Here is a 17,300-nt window from a genome sequence, read left to right as displayed (position 1 = left end):
GAGGGTTTAGAGCTTGAGGTAGTCACCTCATACAAGTACTTGGGAGTATGGCTAGACGGCACACTGTCCTTTTCTCAGCACATATCAAAGCCGCAGGCTAAAGTTAAATCTAGACTTGGTCCTCTATCGTAATCGCTCCTCTTTCATCCCAGCTGCCAAACTAACCCTGATTCAGATGACCATCCTACCCATGCTAGATTACGGAGACATAATTTATAGATTGGCAGGTTAAAGTGCTCTCGAGCGGCTAGATGTTCTGTAACATTCGGCCATCTACTTTGCCACCAATGCTCCTTATAGGACACATCACTGCACTCTATACTCCTCTGTAAACTGGTAATCTCCGTATACCCGTCGCAATACCCACTGGTTGATGCTTATTTATAAAACCCTCTTAGGCATCACTCTCCCCTATCTGAGATATCTACTGCAGCCCTCATCCTCCACATACAACACCCGTTCTGCCAGTCACATTCTGTTAAAGGTCCACAAAGCACACACATCCCTGGGTCGCTTGTCTTTTCAGTTCGCTGCAGCTAGCGACTGGAACGAGCTGCAACAACACTCAAACCGGACAGTTTTATCTCAATCTCTTCATTCAAAGACTCAATCATGGACACTCTTACTGACAGTTGTGGCTGCTTTGCATTATGTATTGTTGTCTCTACCTTCTTGCCCTTTGTGCTGTTGTCTGTGCCCAATAATGTTCGTACCATGTTTTGTGCTGCTACCATGTTGTGTTGCTACCATGTTGTTGTCATGTTGTGTTGCTACCATGTTGTTGTCATGTTGTGTTGCTACCATGTTGTTGTCATGTTGTGTTTCTACCATGCTGTGTTCTCATATGTTGCTGCCTTGCTATGTTGTTGTCTTAGGTCTCTCTTTATGTAGTGTTGTGTTGTCTCTCTTGTCGTGATGTGTGTTTTGTCCTAAATTTATATATATATACTGTATATATATATATACCTATAATTATTATTTTTTTTTAATCCAAGCCCTCGTCCCCGCAAAAGGCCTTTTGCCTTTTGGTAGGCGGCCATTGCAAATAAGAATTTGTTAATAACTGACTTGCCTAGTTAAATAAAGGTTAAATAAATAAATAAATAAAAAATTATTGCGGTTGTAGTGAAATGTTTGTGTTTCTAGCTCCAACAGTGCAGTAATATCTAACAAGTAATATCTAACAATTTCACAACAATACACACAAATATAAAGTAAAGGAATGGAATTAAGAATATATAAATATTTGGACGAGCAATGTCGGAGCGGCATAGACCAAGATACATTAGAATAGAATAGAATACAGTATATACAAATGAGATGAGTAGTGCAAAATATGTAAACATTATTAAAGTGACGAGTGTTCCAATTATTACAGTGGCCAGTGATTTCAAGTCTATGTATATACAGCAGAAGTCTCTAAGGTGCTAATGATGGATTTAAAATGTATTAAATGTTAAATGTTTATGTTTTTTGTCACTGGTATACACACAATACCCCATAATGTCAAAGTGGAATTATGTTTTTAGAAATGTTAACAAAGCTGAAATGTCTTGAGTCAATAAGTATTTAACCTCTTTGCTATGGCAAGCCTAAATAAGTTCAGTATTACTGTATGTAAATTAAATATTTCTGCATTTAATTTTCAATACATTTGTCATTAAGGGTTATTGTGTGTAGATGGGCGAGATTTTTTTAAAATCCATTTTGAATTCAGGCTGCAACACAACAAAATGTGGAAAAAGTCAAGGTGTATACATACTTTATATTATGCTCGAGAATACTTTGGAACAGATGTCCAAAAATTGTGGGGGGGAACCCTGCTCTAAGGCCTTGGTGTCAAACTACATTCCTGGAGGGCCGTTTGTCTGCTGGCTTTTGTTATTTCCTTTAAATCTATGTCCAATTAAGACCTAGAAAGCCAGGTGATGAGGAGTTCCAAACTAATCAATTACCTAAATGTATCATTCAAGTACAAGAGAGGAGTGAAAAGCTGCAGACACTCTGCCCTCACGGACCGGAGTTTGACACATGTGCTCTAAGCTCTCAGGGCCATGAGAGAAACATAAAGGATCAAACAGGTAAACTAGAAGATATTCAACTTAATTGTTAAAACAGATTTAATTCCCCTCTGAAATTGACAGCTGGTAATGTCCAAACTATGTGATCAATACTTGATAACATGAAGTGACAAAATGTTGTCTCTGTATTTGTGTTTTGTGGCTTGTAAATTGTTTGTGACAGTTTATAAATTATGTAGTGTATAACAGTGATATACTGTATATCAATCCCTGTCTCTGTCCTTTCCACCCCTCCTTCTCTCCTTCTCCATCTCTCTGTCCTTTCCACCCCTTCTTCTTTCCCTCTCCATCTCTCTGTCCTCTCTCCCAGGTGCCGGGAGTAGCCTGCACCAGAAATGCTCCACAGCCAAACACCGCATTATCTCCCCCAAATTAGAAGCAAAGACAGGGACAGGGACTGGGACAGGGACAGGGGCTGGGACTGGGACAGGGTCTGGGACAGAGGTGCAGAACAGTGATGTGTCTGAGGGGCAGACAGAGCCCAGTCCTGGAGTGGGGGCCAGGAGCAGAGGAGGGGGGGAGAGGAAGAATGGTAGGCTGCCCAAACCCTCCCTGCTTCCTCAGAGCAGCATGGAAGTCTCCTCCACATCCACCAATCAGGTGGAGGTTCCCGACACCACACAGAGCTCCCCACTGTCAATCACCAGCGACATTACTGCAGACAGTCCCGCCCTCTGCCTGGCCAGCAGCCTATCACAGAGCTCTGCTGCCGTGTTCATGTCCAAGGTTGCCACGGTAACAGGGGATTCCGTGTACACCACAGAACACGCCCACCTGATTGGCGCCACCCATGACGCCACCACCACTGGGATTCTACTGGCTGTTGCCCCGGACACCCAGCGCTTTGAGTTCCCTGGGGGGGTGGGATTAGCAGAGGAAGGGGGGGAGTTGGTCCTCTCCAGCAGTCTGGATGCCGGAGGTTCTGGAGTCAACCTTCTTGAGACCAGCATGAACTTTGACCCAGACTGCTTCCTCAACAACCCCAAGCAGGGCCAGACATACGGGGGAGGAGGGGGTAAGGCCGAGGGAGGTAGCTGTAATGGTGAGGGGGGGCTCCACTGCTCTCCACAGTCACTAACGACTAACGGCTATGTATTCAACGCCACGCTCGTAAACATCAAGACCGAAGATACTCCCCTGGAGCATCCGCTGGATAATCAGAGCGGGTACGCTGGCGAGGGGACGGGCCTGAGCCCTAGCACCACACTGGAGCAAATGGACTTCAGTGCTGTGATGTCATCAGCCTGCGCCCAGAGCTTGGCACAGCAGATACACCAACACTCCCCTAGTCTCTTCTTGCAGGCCTCCCCTAAGACCCCCCTCGCCCAGGCCACCCAGCCCCAGATCTGTGCCTCTGAGACGGGCCAGGACTCAGGCGAGACCCAAGCTTATCTGGGCCTACCTACTATACCACAGACTGACTCTCCAGGCACCAACGGAGACCCTCACACATACCTCCACCAACCCTCACCAGACCAACATGGCGACAGTGAGGAAAGCAGCCAGGGAGGTCTAGTGGGGCTGGGTAGCTTTCCTGTAAGGGGGCAGGAGATGAGAAAAGACCAGCTGAGCACCAGAGGACCTGGGAAGGTGACGTCCCCAGAGAAAGAGACACAGAAGAGGGCAGAGTTACTCCTCAATCCTGGGGAACAGCATGATGCCTACAGAAACAACACTGGTGTTGGGAGAGGTGGAGAGCACTACCTACAGCCAACAACCAAGAGTGGGGGAGTAGAGGGAGGACAAGAAATAGGAGAGAAATATATTTTCAGTAACGGGGTCAGGGATGCAGGAGTTAACAGCTCAGTGGTGGACAGTCCTCAGTCTCTAGCTGGAGCAGCCATGGAGGGGGGGTTGTACAGCTCTACTCTTCCCCAGCCGGGTGTAGGGGAGGCTGGGGGAGCTGAGGGGGCAGGCGGGGGCATCAGCCTGGAAGGCTTTGAGGCATCGTTTGGGAACCAGTTCTCTGACCTCATCAATGACTTCATCTCTGTGGAGGGGAGTGGAGGGGGGGCGGTGGCCGGGACAGGAGGCAGTGCACTCTACACCCCTGCTCTGATGCCCCAGGAGGAGGTTGGAGAGGGCCAGGAGGCAGGAGCAGCCCCCATTCAGGGTTCAGAGGTGGAGCAGGGAACTCTGAGATTGCTGCCAGAGACGGGAAGGCTGTTTGGGGTGACGGACTACTCCCCCGAGTGGTCTTACCCAGAGGTGAGGCACTAGTACCTAACCCTTAACCTCTGACCTCTTACCTCTTGAAGCCCAACTTCCCATTCCCTAGCTTCCGAATGGATATATCACCCAAAGTAGCTACATAGACATAGGAAGTAGTGTATAGATTACACTAGTATACATGAACTATCAGCAACTGTCACCTAAACCATATAACTCATAAGGCCAACGTCTGCTGTACGCAGTAAGAGTCTGACGTAGATCCTCTGAGACATTAATGACCTGAGACACACACACACAGTCTGTGGCTCAGCATTGATGTCAGTGCCCAGTGGCAAGTGGGTCAGACTGAGACTAGGGAGACACTAAGAAAGAGAACATACAGAGTGGCGTCATCCCCTTGGACGCTTTGACACACACACACACAACATCACTGCATGTGACTGTGTGTCTTTGTTTCAGGGTGGGGTGAAAGTGTTGATAACAGGTCCTTGGCTGGAGGCCAGCAGGGAGTACAGCTGTCTGTTTGACCACATCAGTGTCCCAGCTGCTCTCATACAGCCAGGAGTACTGCGCTGCTACTGCCCTGGTAACACACTCACACACACACACAAAGACATGCATACACTCAGCAATCTACTTTCTCATGCACACACTCTATTACTAATCCCAACCCGTGTGTGTGTGTGTGTGTGTGTGTGTGTGTGTGTGTGTGTGTGTGTGTGTGTGTGTGTGTGTGTGTGTGTGTGTGTGTGTGTGTGTGTGTGTGTGTGTGTGTGTGTGTGTGTGTGTGTGTGTGTGTGTGTGTGTGTGTGTGTGTGTGTGTGTGTGTGTGTGTGTGTCTTAGCCCATGAAACAGGTCTGGTGATGCTGCAGGTGGCTATGGGTGGGGATGTGATCTCTTCCTCTGTGGTGTTTGAGTATAAAGCTCGAGACTTGCCCGCCCTGCCCTCCTCACAACACGACTGGTTGTCCCTGGACGGTAAGTCACTGTCTGTGTGCGTACGTGAGTGTATACCATCCTGCATCCCACTGCTGGCTTGTCTCTGAAGCTAAGCAGGGCTGGTCCTGGTCAGTCCCTGGATGGGAGACCAGATTCTGTTGGAAGTGATATTGGAGACACTCTTCCTCTGGTCTAAAAAGAAATATCCCAATTCCCCAAGGCAGAGATTAGGGACATTGCCCTGTGTAGGGTGCTGTCTTTCGGATGGGACGTTAAAGGGGTGTCCTGACTCTCTGTGGTTACTAAAGATCCCATGGCACTTATTGTAAGAGTAGGGATGTTAACCCTGGTATCCTGGCTAGGGTGTCCACTCCCAGTGCTCAGAATGACTGAAATCACATGTAGATTATGGTCATTCCTCTTAACAGAACATGCAACTCCTGTAATGAAGCAGCCAATACAATGTAATTTGCCAAAATGCAATTTGCAGGAAAACACCATTCTAAACAGTGCACCTGAGGAAGCAGTTCCATGTGTGACAGAGATGAAAATCTCTGTTAGATTCCCCCTCTTTCTAAGTTTCTAAAGATGTGACAACCAGGATGGGTTGATAATATGACTAGGATTGTGCCTTTGGCTTCTGGACAAAAAAAGATAGTTGATATGAAAACCAATGGAACAGGAGAGAAATGCTAGTTTCAATGGCATAAAATAATTTCCTCCATGTTTCTATAAGGTAAGACATGCCTCATAATTTTAAGTAAAACATTCAGGTTTCAAACAATTAATAATATGTTTTCAAAATGCATACTGCCTCCGGCTCACATTGCAAAGTGGTAGAGGACGTGCTGATAGCCTGCCTACCTTTGTGTATTCACTTGAATGGCGAATAGGAAGCGTGCTTCAATTATTAGTTGAGAAATAAAAATAGTAGCTCTTTTTAATCGTGGCCATCAAAACTATTTTGAACACACGATTGCATATAGAATTGTTGCGCAATGACTGGGCTTATAAAAGCACATTTCACTCCAACAGCATCGAGCTGAGGAGCTACAGCAGCTCTAGCACTGTCTGACCAGCTAACGGAAACCCTGGTGCGCTCTTTACGTGCATACATGCCACTCTATGACAGATGTTATGATGTCTTATGTAGCTGTGATGAAGGCTTCATGAATGCATACATGAGGGGGGGTTACAGAATCCTCTTCTCAGATGCTAGTACCAAGGGTGAAACAGAGTGTTTAGACAATTTACTGTTTTAAATCAAATCAAATTTTATTGGTCACATACACATATTTATCAGATGTTATTGAGGGTGTAGTGAAATGCTTGTGTTCCTAGATCCAACAGTGCAGTAGTATCTAACAGTGTAGTAGTATCTAACAATACACACATCTAAAAGTAAAAGAATGTAATGGAATGTCGGAGTGGCATTGACTAAAATACAGTAGAATAGAATACAGTATATACATATGAAATGAGTAAAGCAGTGTGTAAATTATTAAAGTGACCAGTGATTCCATGTCTACAGTATGTATATAGGGCAACAGCCTATAAGGTGCAGAGTTGAGTAACCGGGTGGTAGCCGGCTAGTGATGTAATATATTTCTACAGATTTGGGTTCCTGCATGTAATATAGCATTTTTGGTGTGTTGCTGATCATGCCATAGGTTTGATGGGAGATTCCACCATGTTGTATGGGTGCCTGGATTTACACGTCACATAGGGGCCAGGAATAGGGACAAGGGGTGTTTTGGGACCAGATACACTCTCTTACAATCTCTCTCTGAGTGAGTGTTGAGTTGGAAATAATGATAGAAAATGTAGAGGCTTGTTTCAGCACCATGGACAGCACCACTAGTCTAGAGCCACTGGCTGGAAAAATGTCATTCTTTCCCAAAGGCGAGACATTCTACCACTATGCCTGATGGGATTTGTTAATTTAAGCCTGCAAAACAGTACCAGCCGAAAGTTTGGATACACCTACTCATTCAAGGGTTTTTCTTTATTTTTTACTATTTTCTACATTGTAGAATAATAGTGAAGACATCAAAACTATGAAATAACACATATGGAATCATGTAGTAACCAAAAAAGTGTTCAATCAAAATAGATTTTAGATTTTAGATTGTTCAAAGTTGCCACCCTTTGCCTTGATGACAGCTTTCCACACTCTTGGCATTCTGTCAACCAGCTTCACCTGGAATGATTTTCCAAGTCTTGAAGGAGTTCCCACATGTGCTGAGCACATGTTGGCTGCTTTTCCTTCACTCTGTGGTCCAACTCATCCCAAACCATCTCAATTGGGTTGAGGTCGGGTGATTGTGGAGGCAAGGTCATCTGATGCAGCACTTCATAACTCTCCTTCTTGGTCAAATAGTCCTTACACAGCCTGGAGATGTGTTGGGTCATTGTCCTGTTGAAAAACAAATGATAGTCCCACTAAGCACAAACCAGATGGTTGTGGTAGCCATGCTGGTTAAGTGTGCCTTGAACTCTAAATAAATCACTGACAGTGTCACCAGCAAAGCACCCCCACATCATCACACCTCCTCCTCCATGCCTCGTGGTGGAAACTACACATGCAGAGATCATCCGTTCACTTACTCTGCGTCTCACAAAGACACGGCAAATCTCAAATTTGGACTCATCAGACCAAAGGACAGATTTCCACCGGTCTAATGACCATTGCTCGTGTTTCTTGGCCCAAGCAAGTCTCCTTTTCTTATTGGTGTCCTTTAGTAGTGGTTTCTTTGCAGTAATTCGACCATGTAGGCCTGATTCACACAGTCTCTTCTGAACAGTTGATGTTGAGATGTGTCTGTTACTTGAACTCTGTGAAGCATTTATTTGGGCTGTAATTTCTGAGGCTGGTAACTCTAATGAACGTATCCTCTGCAGCAGAGGTAACTGGGTCTTCCTTTCCTGTGACGGTCTTCATGAGAGCCAGTTTCATCATAGCGCTTGATGGTTTTTGTGACTGCACTTGAAGAAACTTTCAAAGTTCTTGGCATTTTCTGGATTGACTGACCTTCAATGTCTTATAGTAATGATGGACTGTTTTTTCTCTTTACTTATTTGAGCTCTTCTTGACATAATATAGACTTGGTATTTTACCAAATAGGGCTATCTTCTGTATACCACCCCTACCTTGTCACAACTCAACTGATTGTCTCAAACACATTAAGAAGGAAAGACATTTCTTAAATTAACTTTTAACAAGGCACACCTGTTAATTGAAATGCTTTCCAGGTGACTTCCTCATGAAGCTGGTTGAGAGAATGCCAAGAGTGTGCAAAGCTGTCAAGGCAAAAGGTGGCTACTTTGAAGAATCTCAAATATATTTTGATTTGTTTAACACTTTGGTTACTACATGATTCATATGTGTTATTGCATAGTTTTGATGTCTTCACTATTATTCTACAATGTTGAAAGTAGTAAAAATAAAGAAAAACCCTGGAATGAGTAGGTGTGTCCAAACTTTTGACTGGCACTGTATGTTTTATACTGCAGCCTCCAGGGAGCCTTTGTGTGGGAGACATACTATATATAGCCTGTGTATAATTGCTGTCATGTGAATTGAAATTAAGTTTTTAAACACCTGTTGGTCATAGGCTTAAGACCCTTGTTTTATGTGATTGCTGTGTGTTTTGTTGTTTTTCACCATGCACAACATGAAGACAACATCCTGCCAATTATTGAATGACAATAAGGTTTCCTGACTGTACGAACCTCTAAGTAGTTACATTTTGTTTGCTACTCAATTTTCCCTCTCACACAAACATTCACTCTTGCAAACACTAGTCTGTGCAACAAGGTGCTGTAATTCTTCAATGCCTGTATAGTTCAGGGGCTTGTGTGTTTCATCTCGTTCGCTCCAGTCTATGTGATAGATACGCTATTGTGGCCTGTGCTATCGCCCGCAATGCAGAGAGAGAGAGCGAGCGAGCAAGAGAGAAAGAGCAAGAGAAAGATGGGGGAGGGGCAGTGCGGCAATGCGTCTACAGAAAGACGCACTGCTGCGGTCCACATAAAGAGAACACTCGCATAATGTTTTGTTGCGTTAACGGTCTGTTTTATTGCAGCTAAATGTAAACCGTAATGGGTCTTCACCAGGTTCCGCTCACATAGGATACACAAAGCGGAATAGCAATAGATTTTATAGCGTTTTAGAACGCTGGAGGTGGGATTAATAGAGCAGCCATCTGTGCATAGTCGCTCCCAGCATAATCTCGACAGACTGACCGAATGAGAGAGAGGCGTAGCCTCGGCAGCCTAGTTTAAGCCTGTTTCAGTGGTCGGTCGCCCCATATTGAGGCTCGTTGTCATAAACTAGCCTACCAAAATTGTACAATGCACCAAAGAGATCAAATAGCCGAATGATAAAGTACGGTTACCCAGGCATATTCGCATTAGCCTACTCACGCCTGCTTGAATTCACTCTCGTCTCTCCACTGTGCCTTTGTTTGAAAAGCGGGTAGTCAAGTTATTCTACTGTCTCTGACTCTTGTGATTCGTTTATTTTTCTCCCACCGATGATGACCGAGACACCGGTAGCTCGTGGAACTCCCCATGGTTAGATTTAACCCCGGCGTCTGTTTCCCTGCGGCGCAATTAGAATGAACGTCTGCCCTGTTTACGCACCTATCACGGTTTTAGGGGAGAGAAACGGCGCGAAATGGGAGGGGAGGGTAGAGACTCTCTCTCTCGGCTCTTCCACTTTGTTCTATTGATGTTGCATGGTAGCAAGCGTCGCACACCTCAAACTAAAAGGGAACTGTAAAACAGAAGAAGAAGGACAAAGAGAGCGTCAGAGAAACTATTTGAGCTTTCCGGTTAGTAGCCTTATCTATTATGTGAAAACGAGATAGAAAACAGAAAATAGACTTTTAGCTGTTGTCGGTGTTTTGTGCATTTACCTCGTAATTGGTGTTGAAAATGCGAGAGCCACAGAGTGTCTCGGAGGTCGCTGTTGAGTCTGGACTGGAGCCATTTAGAGGATTTTAGTTTATCCTATTATTCACTTTGGCTATCTGACTGTGGTGTTGATAGTAGGCTATGTCTGCCTATGCATGCTCGCATCATCTCGAAAGTCGTTAGTTGTGTGTGTTTACATTGCTTTCATTGGTCATTGCCGATGATATACCTGGTAAAGGCTCATAGCCAACACAGTCCAGGTAAATTCCCTCATCTTGCGGCACAGGTATTAAAACGTGTGTAAATGGCTAACCCCTGTATATTATGTTGTGTAACTTGGCTGGCCTGGTAGCACAATGACTAAGTAACTAAGTAACACGTGTGCTGTGGAAGAGCTGCTATCTCTTTCTCTCTCTCTCTCTCTCTCTCTCTCTCTCTCTTGCGCTTTGTCTCGCTCTCTATCTCTTTCTCTCTGAATAAATCAACCTCAAACAAAGGACTACAATAAGCCACTGTCCGTGTAACTCATATGCCGTTTGGGGACTTCTGTAGCCTAGTCTATTAACTTTTCGCAAAGGCATAGGCCTACATTTTGGGAAATGAACTATTATAACTTGTAAACTATAAGTGAGTGAATTGAACAGAGGGGAGTAGGCTACGAGCTGGTCTGAACCAAGTCGAAGTTGCATGAAGCGCATCCCACATTCTGATTTCAGCACCAAGAGAAGTGGACAGTGCCACGAGTTGTAGACTAGCTGTGAGTTGTGCTGAAAGCCCTGTGGGCTGGTGAAAATAATTTCCTAATGTGACATTTCACAGTTTTTATTCTGGTTACTTTAACAATTATATAACAATTTAACAAATCCCAAGTCTGATGGGCAGGAACAGGGGCAGAAAGTGGGTCAAAACTTGGAACAGAATTGAACAGTTCTGGAAAACAAGCTTTTCTCTAATTAAACAGACCTCCCGCCATCCATAAATACCCAACTGAAAAAAACTAAAACATAGAAACAAGCATGTTGTCAGCAGTGGTCATGTCTCCACCGCCAAGTACTGTGTTGTCCTGGACATGCTGTTGTCACTGACATGCTGTGTGTGTGACTGGAAGTGCCCCTGAGGGCCTCATAGAAGGGTAGGAACGGGGTGTAGCCTATGGAGTAGACGGATAGGCTCCCTGTAGGAGGAAAGTGACTGACACACATACAAACATATCTTGTGAGCAACACAAACATGGTTGGAGACTGAGACACACAAGTCTGTAGATACACACATGCAGAGACACAAACACACACAGTTGGAGAGTCAAAGAGGGTCAGTGTAATTCATGATTCCTCTGTGTCTGGTGAGAGATCAAGGTCCCACATGCAGCAGACTGATGCAACACCCACACAGATCGGAGTAATCCAGACAGACCCGCCTAGACATAGAACAGAGAAACTTCTAAATTCCCCCTAAAATTCTGTCCACCCAATGTGGTGGTATAACCAGCTGGTATTGAACCCAATATGTCTGGGTGACTACAGAACATGTTAGCCCACTGACCTTAAGGCATTTGTTTGGGAAGCTAACACAACATGTTGAGTTTGTTTTTCTGTTCATTCAGATGAGCTCTCTGTCATGTGTAGCTGGCAGGCTATGCTCCATTCTGATTGGCTGTAGTAGTTGTGTTAAAGGGGAGGAGCTCTTATGTCACAGTTGTCGTCCCACCTTCTTCTCCTCCTCTGTGTGTGCCGCATCCTGAGAGAGAGGGCGAGAGTGAGAGAGAGAGAGGGAGAGACAGAGATGGAGAGGGAGAAAGAGAGACCATCAGGTGGGGATGACATAATCTGCACTGCAGCAACACTGCAGTAGCATTTGAACAAAGACGCGCGCAAGCACACACACACACACAGTGCAAGTACACACTCCTGTTCTCTCTCACATAGATAGAAACATGGACTATTGTTGACTTGCCCCCAGGTCTAGTTTGTTTTTAAGGTTTATCTCTGTAGAGAGAGAGCTTGATGTTTCACCCATGTAAACTCTGTTTTCTCTTACTGTATGGGAATCTGCTACAGGGATAATGAACACATTATGAATAGAGTTATGCACAGCTCACCTCAACCAGTCATCTCTGCCTGTCCCACTTTTATCCAATCACAGTGTGTCCCTCCTGTGTTTCCATAGATACCCAGTTCAGGATGTCCATTCTGGAGCGTCTGGAGCAGATGGAACAGAGGATGGCTGAGATAACCAATCACCATCAGAGCTCCGAAACCACAGCAGCCACGGGGGGAGGTGGAGGAGCAGGTGGCACTGACCACCAGTCCCAGGTAACTCAATGGATTGGTTAATTGATTGGTTGGTTGATTGATTGGCTAGTTAATTGTTTTATTGATTGATTGCTTTTACCCCTCCCTCTCTCTCCAGCTCTCCCCAGCCGAGGGTTCATTTGAGGGCCGTGTGGTGGTGGTGTGTGAGAAGATGATGACCCGCCCCTGTTGGGTTTCCTCCAATCAGCTGATCCACAGCCGGAGTTCCCGGGGCATGACCCTGCTGCACCTGGCCGCAGCTCAGGGATACGCAGGGTTAATACAGACTCTCATCCGCTGGCGGTGAGAATCCACACACACACACACACACACACACACACACACACACACACACACACACACACACACACACACACACACACACACACACACACACACACACACACACAGGTACATTAAGATATGGTTCTAAACGTGCTCCTCTGTTCCTCAGCACTAAGCATGCAGACAGCATAGATCTGGAATTAGAGGTGGACCCGCTCAATGTCGACCACTTCTCCTGCACCCCACTGGTAAGAGATTGTGTTTGTGATGTAATGTGAATGTATGTTCTGTCTATATTTATTTAATGCTGTGTGTATATGACGTGTTTTGTCTCCGCCCGGTAGATGTGGGCCTGTGCTCTGGGTCATACAGAAGCAGCGCTGGTTCTGTACCAGTGGGACCCCAGAGCTTTGGCCATCCCTGATTCGCTGGGCCGCCTGCCACTCAGTATTGCACGCTCACGGGGACACACTCGCTTGGCCGAGCTACTGGAGCAGCTTCAACAGACTCCTCCTACTCAGAGTCCGCCCACTGACACCTGGATGGACAGGTGGAGCAGCGAATTGGAGCCCAGTGGACATAGGGAAAGCCCCGCACCCAGCTCTAACCAAGGTGAGAGAGGTTACCTTGGTTACATTGGGGTATTTAACCCTGAGGGCCGCAGTTCCATGTGTGATATCATGCTCTGTCTCTCCAGACCTAAGGAGAACCAGGACAGAACCACAGCAGAGCACCCAGAACCACAGCCAGAGCCAGAGTCAGAGCTGGGCTCATCAGGGCCAACCCCAGTTGCAGGGCCAACACCGGGGGCCACCAGACAACCAGGGAGACCTCCCACCAGCCAAGAGACTCAAACTCAACCCTGAGGCCCAGCAACAGCCAGTCAACCCCCCACGCTCTCAACTACCCAACCTCAGCCCCCTAAACACTCACCCACCCAGACCCAGCTCTAACACCCCAAATCCCCACTTCCCCAGCCCACCTCTGCAGGCCAGGTTAGGGGGGTCAGGGGGTGGTAGTAGGTATAGCTTGCGGCAGGCTCTTGGGAGGCGGAGTTTGGCCAGGAGGATTCTGGGAAAGGAGAGACTGGCCAATCATCTGCGTCAGAGGGGCGTATCCACCAGGGGGGAGGAGCCAGAACTTCTGACCTATCAGGAGAACAGTGAAGACCTGCAGGTAGGAGGAGCTTAGGCTAGTTTGACCAATAACTCCACTCAAGCCTCTACTTTTACTTCATGCAAGCACTTATTTGTGTGTGTGTTGCAGATGAACATGATGATGCTGGCAGAACACATCATGGAAGCGACTCCTGACAGGATCAAACAGGAGGGTTTTGTTGCCACGGAGACTGAGATGTCGCCACCGGAGACCGTTGGGGTCAGCGGTGATGTCAGCTGGTTGGCTAGTTACATTGGTGACGTAGAGCGGTGAGTCCAGAAAGCTCCTATCTCTATATCTCCTATCTCTATATGATACTGTGGTATTGTATCGATGTAGTGTATATTACTGCCTGCACTCTCCCTCATACTGCTTCTGGTGATTTTCCTTCAGGTTTCTATACTCCAGGCCCCAGATGCCCACCCCAAGCCCCATACCAAGCCCCCTGACTGGGCCTGAGGATCAGGAAAGTCCCCTGGCTCCGCAAGGCCTGCCCTCCCCGGCCGACTGGAGCTCCTTCCTGCATGCATCACTCAGTGGAGAGGGCCCAGACACCAACCCTGCCCACCTCACACTGACAGAGGCGGAGCAAAGAGAACTGTACGAGGCTGCAAGACACGCCCACCACACCCTCAGAAAGTACAAGGTATTGATAATAACTCTGTTTGTAAAGCCGTCGTACACAAAAATCACTCAAAGCACTACAAAATACAACAGAAGGGTCAAGTAGAAGAAGACTTTATTCTGGGTTAAAAGTTCTCCCTGCCAGGTCCCTGGCTCCACAGGTTGAAGGGTGAATGGGTGGATGTCTGGAGTAGTATTGTCTGGGTGTGTGTGATTGACCCTGCATGGGGAGTTTAAGCAGAGCATGGCCTGGATAGAAAAAACAACTGCACTGCATTCTCTCTCTCTCTCTCCCTCATAAGGATACACTGCAACAGCTGTATGATCTAGAATCCAGTGTTGTGAAGTTTGGGGTCAACCATCTGTGGCTCGCATGCCCACTCCTGGTCTCTCCCCTGTGGTTGCCATGCCAACTCACCCTTCCCTCCCTCCTTCCTCTAGGGCCGGCCAATCCAGGAGCAACGTAAAGAGACCGTAGCAGTGGTCCAGCGCTGCTATAAGAAATACAAACAGGTACAGTAAGACTCTCAATCCCAGATCAATCAGAAGAACATATCAGCCCTGCTACTGAAACCAATGACCAATCAGCATCAGTCAGCTCAGCCATTAGTCAGGACAGCTAGAACACAGCAGCTGACATACCTTCTACTCTATGTCTAGTCTGGTTCACTATGACTGGATGTGTCCACAATATGTCCTTCATACTCTCTCTCTTTCTTTCTCCCTCTCTCCATCTCTCTCAAGCTGTCATGGATAGCCTTGAAGGTAGTGTGGCACTCTCTCTCAATCTCTCTGTCTTTATTCTATAACACATTGTTTGAATGTACATTAAGTTTGTACTATTTCCCTGACCAGTCTAATGTAATATCTCTATCAGTATGCACTTTATAAGAGGATGACGCTGGCAGCCATTTTGATCCAGAGCCGCTTCCGCAGTTTCCACGAACAGAGGAAGTTCCAGCAGAGCCGGCGAGCAGCAGTACTGATCCAGCAATACTACCGCAGCTACAGACACTCTCTCAGGTACACACATGGCACGCACATAGGTCATTATCAATACAACATCACAATAAGGTGCACATAGGTCATTATCAATACAACATCACAATAAGGTGCACATAGGTCGTTATCAATACAACATCACAATAAGGTGCACATAGGTCGTTATCAATACAACATCACAATAAGGTGCACATAGGTCATTATCAATACAACATCACAATAAGGTGCACATAGGTCATTATCAATACAACATCACAATAAGGTGCACATAGGTCATTATCAATACAACATCACAATAAGGTGCACATAGGTCATTATCAATACAACATCACAATAAGGTGCAGAACGTTTGATTTACCTGCTGGGGGGCGAGGAGACCCCCATCGCCGCTGCGTGTCGTTTTTAAGGGATTGTTAAATAAATACATGTTATAACTATTTGGTTTTAATATCATCACCTCTTGAAGAACATAGTCAGGACTACACATTTACAATTATGCCACATTTAGCTCTATTATCCGACTTAAACAGCAAGTAACTGTCTGCTTTCATGATCAGTAAACATCAATTGATCATGTAATTTCAGATACATGAGAGTATTCCCAGGATATCTCTTTATATTGGCCACCATTAATTGGATATTTGAGTGATATAACATAAAAGTGAACTATACCTGACAAATATGACTGGTTTAAGTTCATTTCCCATCCTTTGTGGGGTCTACCTGTCAAGCAGCAGAAGGGTGCATTTGCCAAAGTATTGTTTGATCATGTTTACTTTGCAAGCTACCGGTAGAAACGTTGTACAGTTGGCTAAACATAGTGGTAAGTCGACCTAATGTGCTTTTTTATCCAACCAACGTGGACCTACCTAGCAAAGTTAGCTAACATTATCCCCTTTTCAACAGTGTTTTTCAGAGTGTTTAATCACGATTGCTGCTGACAGACATGATAGGCTACAGTGATTGATGGACACCGTCAAAGTGGCTAGCTAGCTAACAACAGATCGCGTCAATATGGCCAGTTAATAAGCTAACTTTCAGGGCTTAAACTAGATGGCTATATCCAAATATAGTTTGATTTGCTTGTCATCTATTGTGGTGATGACAGAAGTCTGACTGACAACTTTACCAGGACGATGACTTGTCAATCTCTTTCCAAAAGCCTAATCTCTGATGAAGCAAGCTAAATGACACATGTTATATATGCCAAATGGATAGGCTACCCTCACGTATCTGACATTTTACTGATCATGAAAGCAGGCAGTTACTTGCTGTATAAGTCTGATGATATTAAAACCAAATAGTTATAACATGTATTTAACAATCCCTTAAAAAGGACACATTTTAAAAAATAGCACAATGGTTTTAGCGGTGCTGGGGTCTCCTTGCCCCCCAGCAGGCAAATCGAACGCTCTGCACCTTATTGTGACGTTTTATTGATACCGACCTATACACACAAACAGACAAGCACACACACACACCCTAACTGTGCTGTGTGGTTGTCATCATGCAGCAGTCTCCTCACTAAGAGACAGAACCAGGCTGCCCGTAAGATCCTGAGGTTCCTGCTCAGATGCCGCCACAGGTACTAATACACACAATCTCCTTCCTGCTCCAGACCAGCTGTCACTACATCACCATGATAGAGAGGATGCAGGTGTTGACCATGTCTGTCCTCTCTAGCATGGCCGTGTGGTGACAACCCCACCCCTCCTTCCCATACCCAGTGTGTGTGTGTGCTAATAGTTGGTGTTGTTTTGCTGTTTCTGTGAAGCCTCTTGATGGACCATAGACCAGTCAAACGGGTAAGTGAGCACCAGTAACTCAGTT

At 45.8% G+C, this 17,300-nt stretch overlaps 1 protein-coding gene across 1 annotated transcript in view; it reads left to right on the top strand.

Annotated features, from left to right (window-relative positions):
• LOC120064718 (calmodulin-binding transcription activator 2) overlaps nt 1–17,062 on the top strand; it is a 110,007-nt gene extending 92,945 nt beyond the window's left edge. The window contains exons 8-20 of the mRNA XM_039015339.1: nt 2,392–4,289; nt 4,713–4,839; nt 5,098–5,232; nt 12,277–12,422; nt 12,520–12,704; nt 12,856–12,934; nt 13,031–13,298; nt 13,384–13,862; nt 13,929–14,113; nt 14,238–14,490; nt 14,910–14,981; nt 15,346–15,491; nt 16,984–17,062. Of these exons, the coding sequence (XP_038871267.1) occupies nt 2,392–4,289; nt 4,713–4,839; nt 5,098–5,232; nt 12,277–12,422; nt 12,520–12,704; nt 12,856–12,934; nt 13,031–13,298; nt 13,384–13,862; nt 13,929–14,113; nt 14,238–14,490; nt 14,910–14,981; nt 15,346–15,491; nt 16,984–17,062 (4,052 nt within the window). The remainder of the gene's footprint in view (nt 1–2,391; nt 4,290–4,712; nt 4,840–5,097; nt 5,233–12,276; nt 12,423–12,519; nt 12,705–12,855; nt 12,935–13,030; nt 13,299–13,383; nt 13,863–13,928; nt 14,114–14,237; nt 14,491–14,909; nt 14,982–15,345; nt 15,492–16,983) is intronic.
• Nucleotides 17,063–17,300: the final 238 nt, after the last annotated feature.

The sequence above is a fragment of the Salvelinus namaycush genome, chromosome 20, assembly GCF_016432855.1.
Source record: "Salvelinus namaycush isolate Seneca chromosome 20, SaNama_1.0, whole genome shotgun sequence".
NCBI lineage: Eukaryota > Metazoa > Chordata > Actinopteri > Salmoniformes > Salmonidae > Salvelinus > Salvelinus namaycush.
Note: the sequence above shows the minus strand (reverse complement) of the source record. Positions and strands in the feature narration are given on the sequence as shown.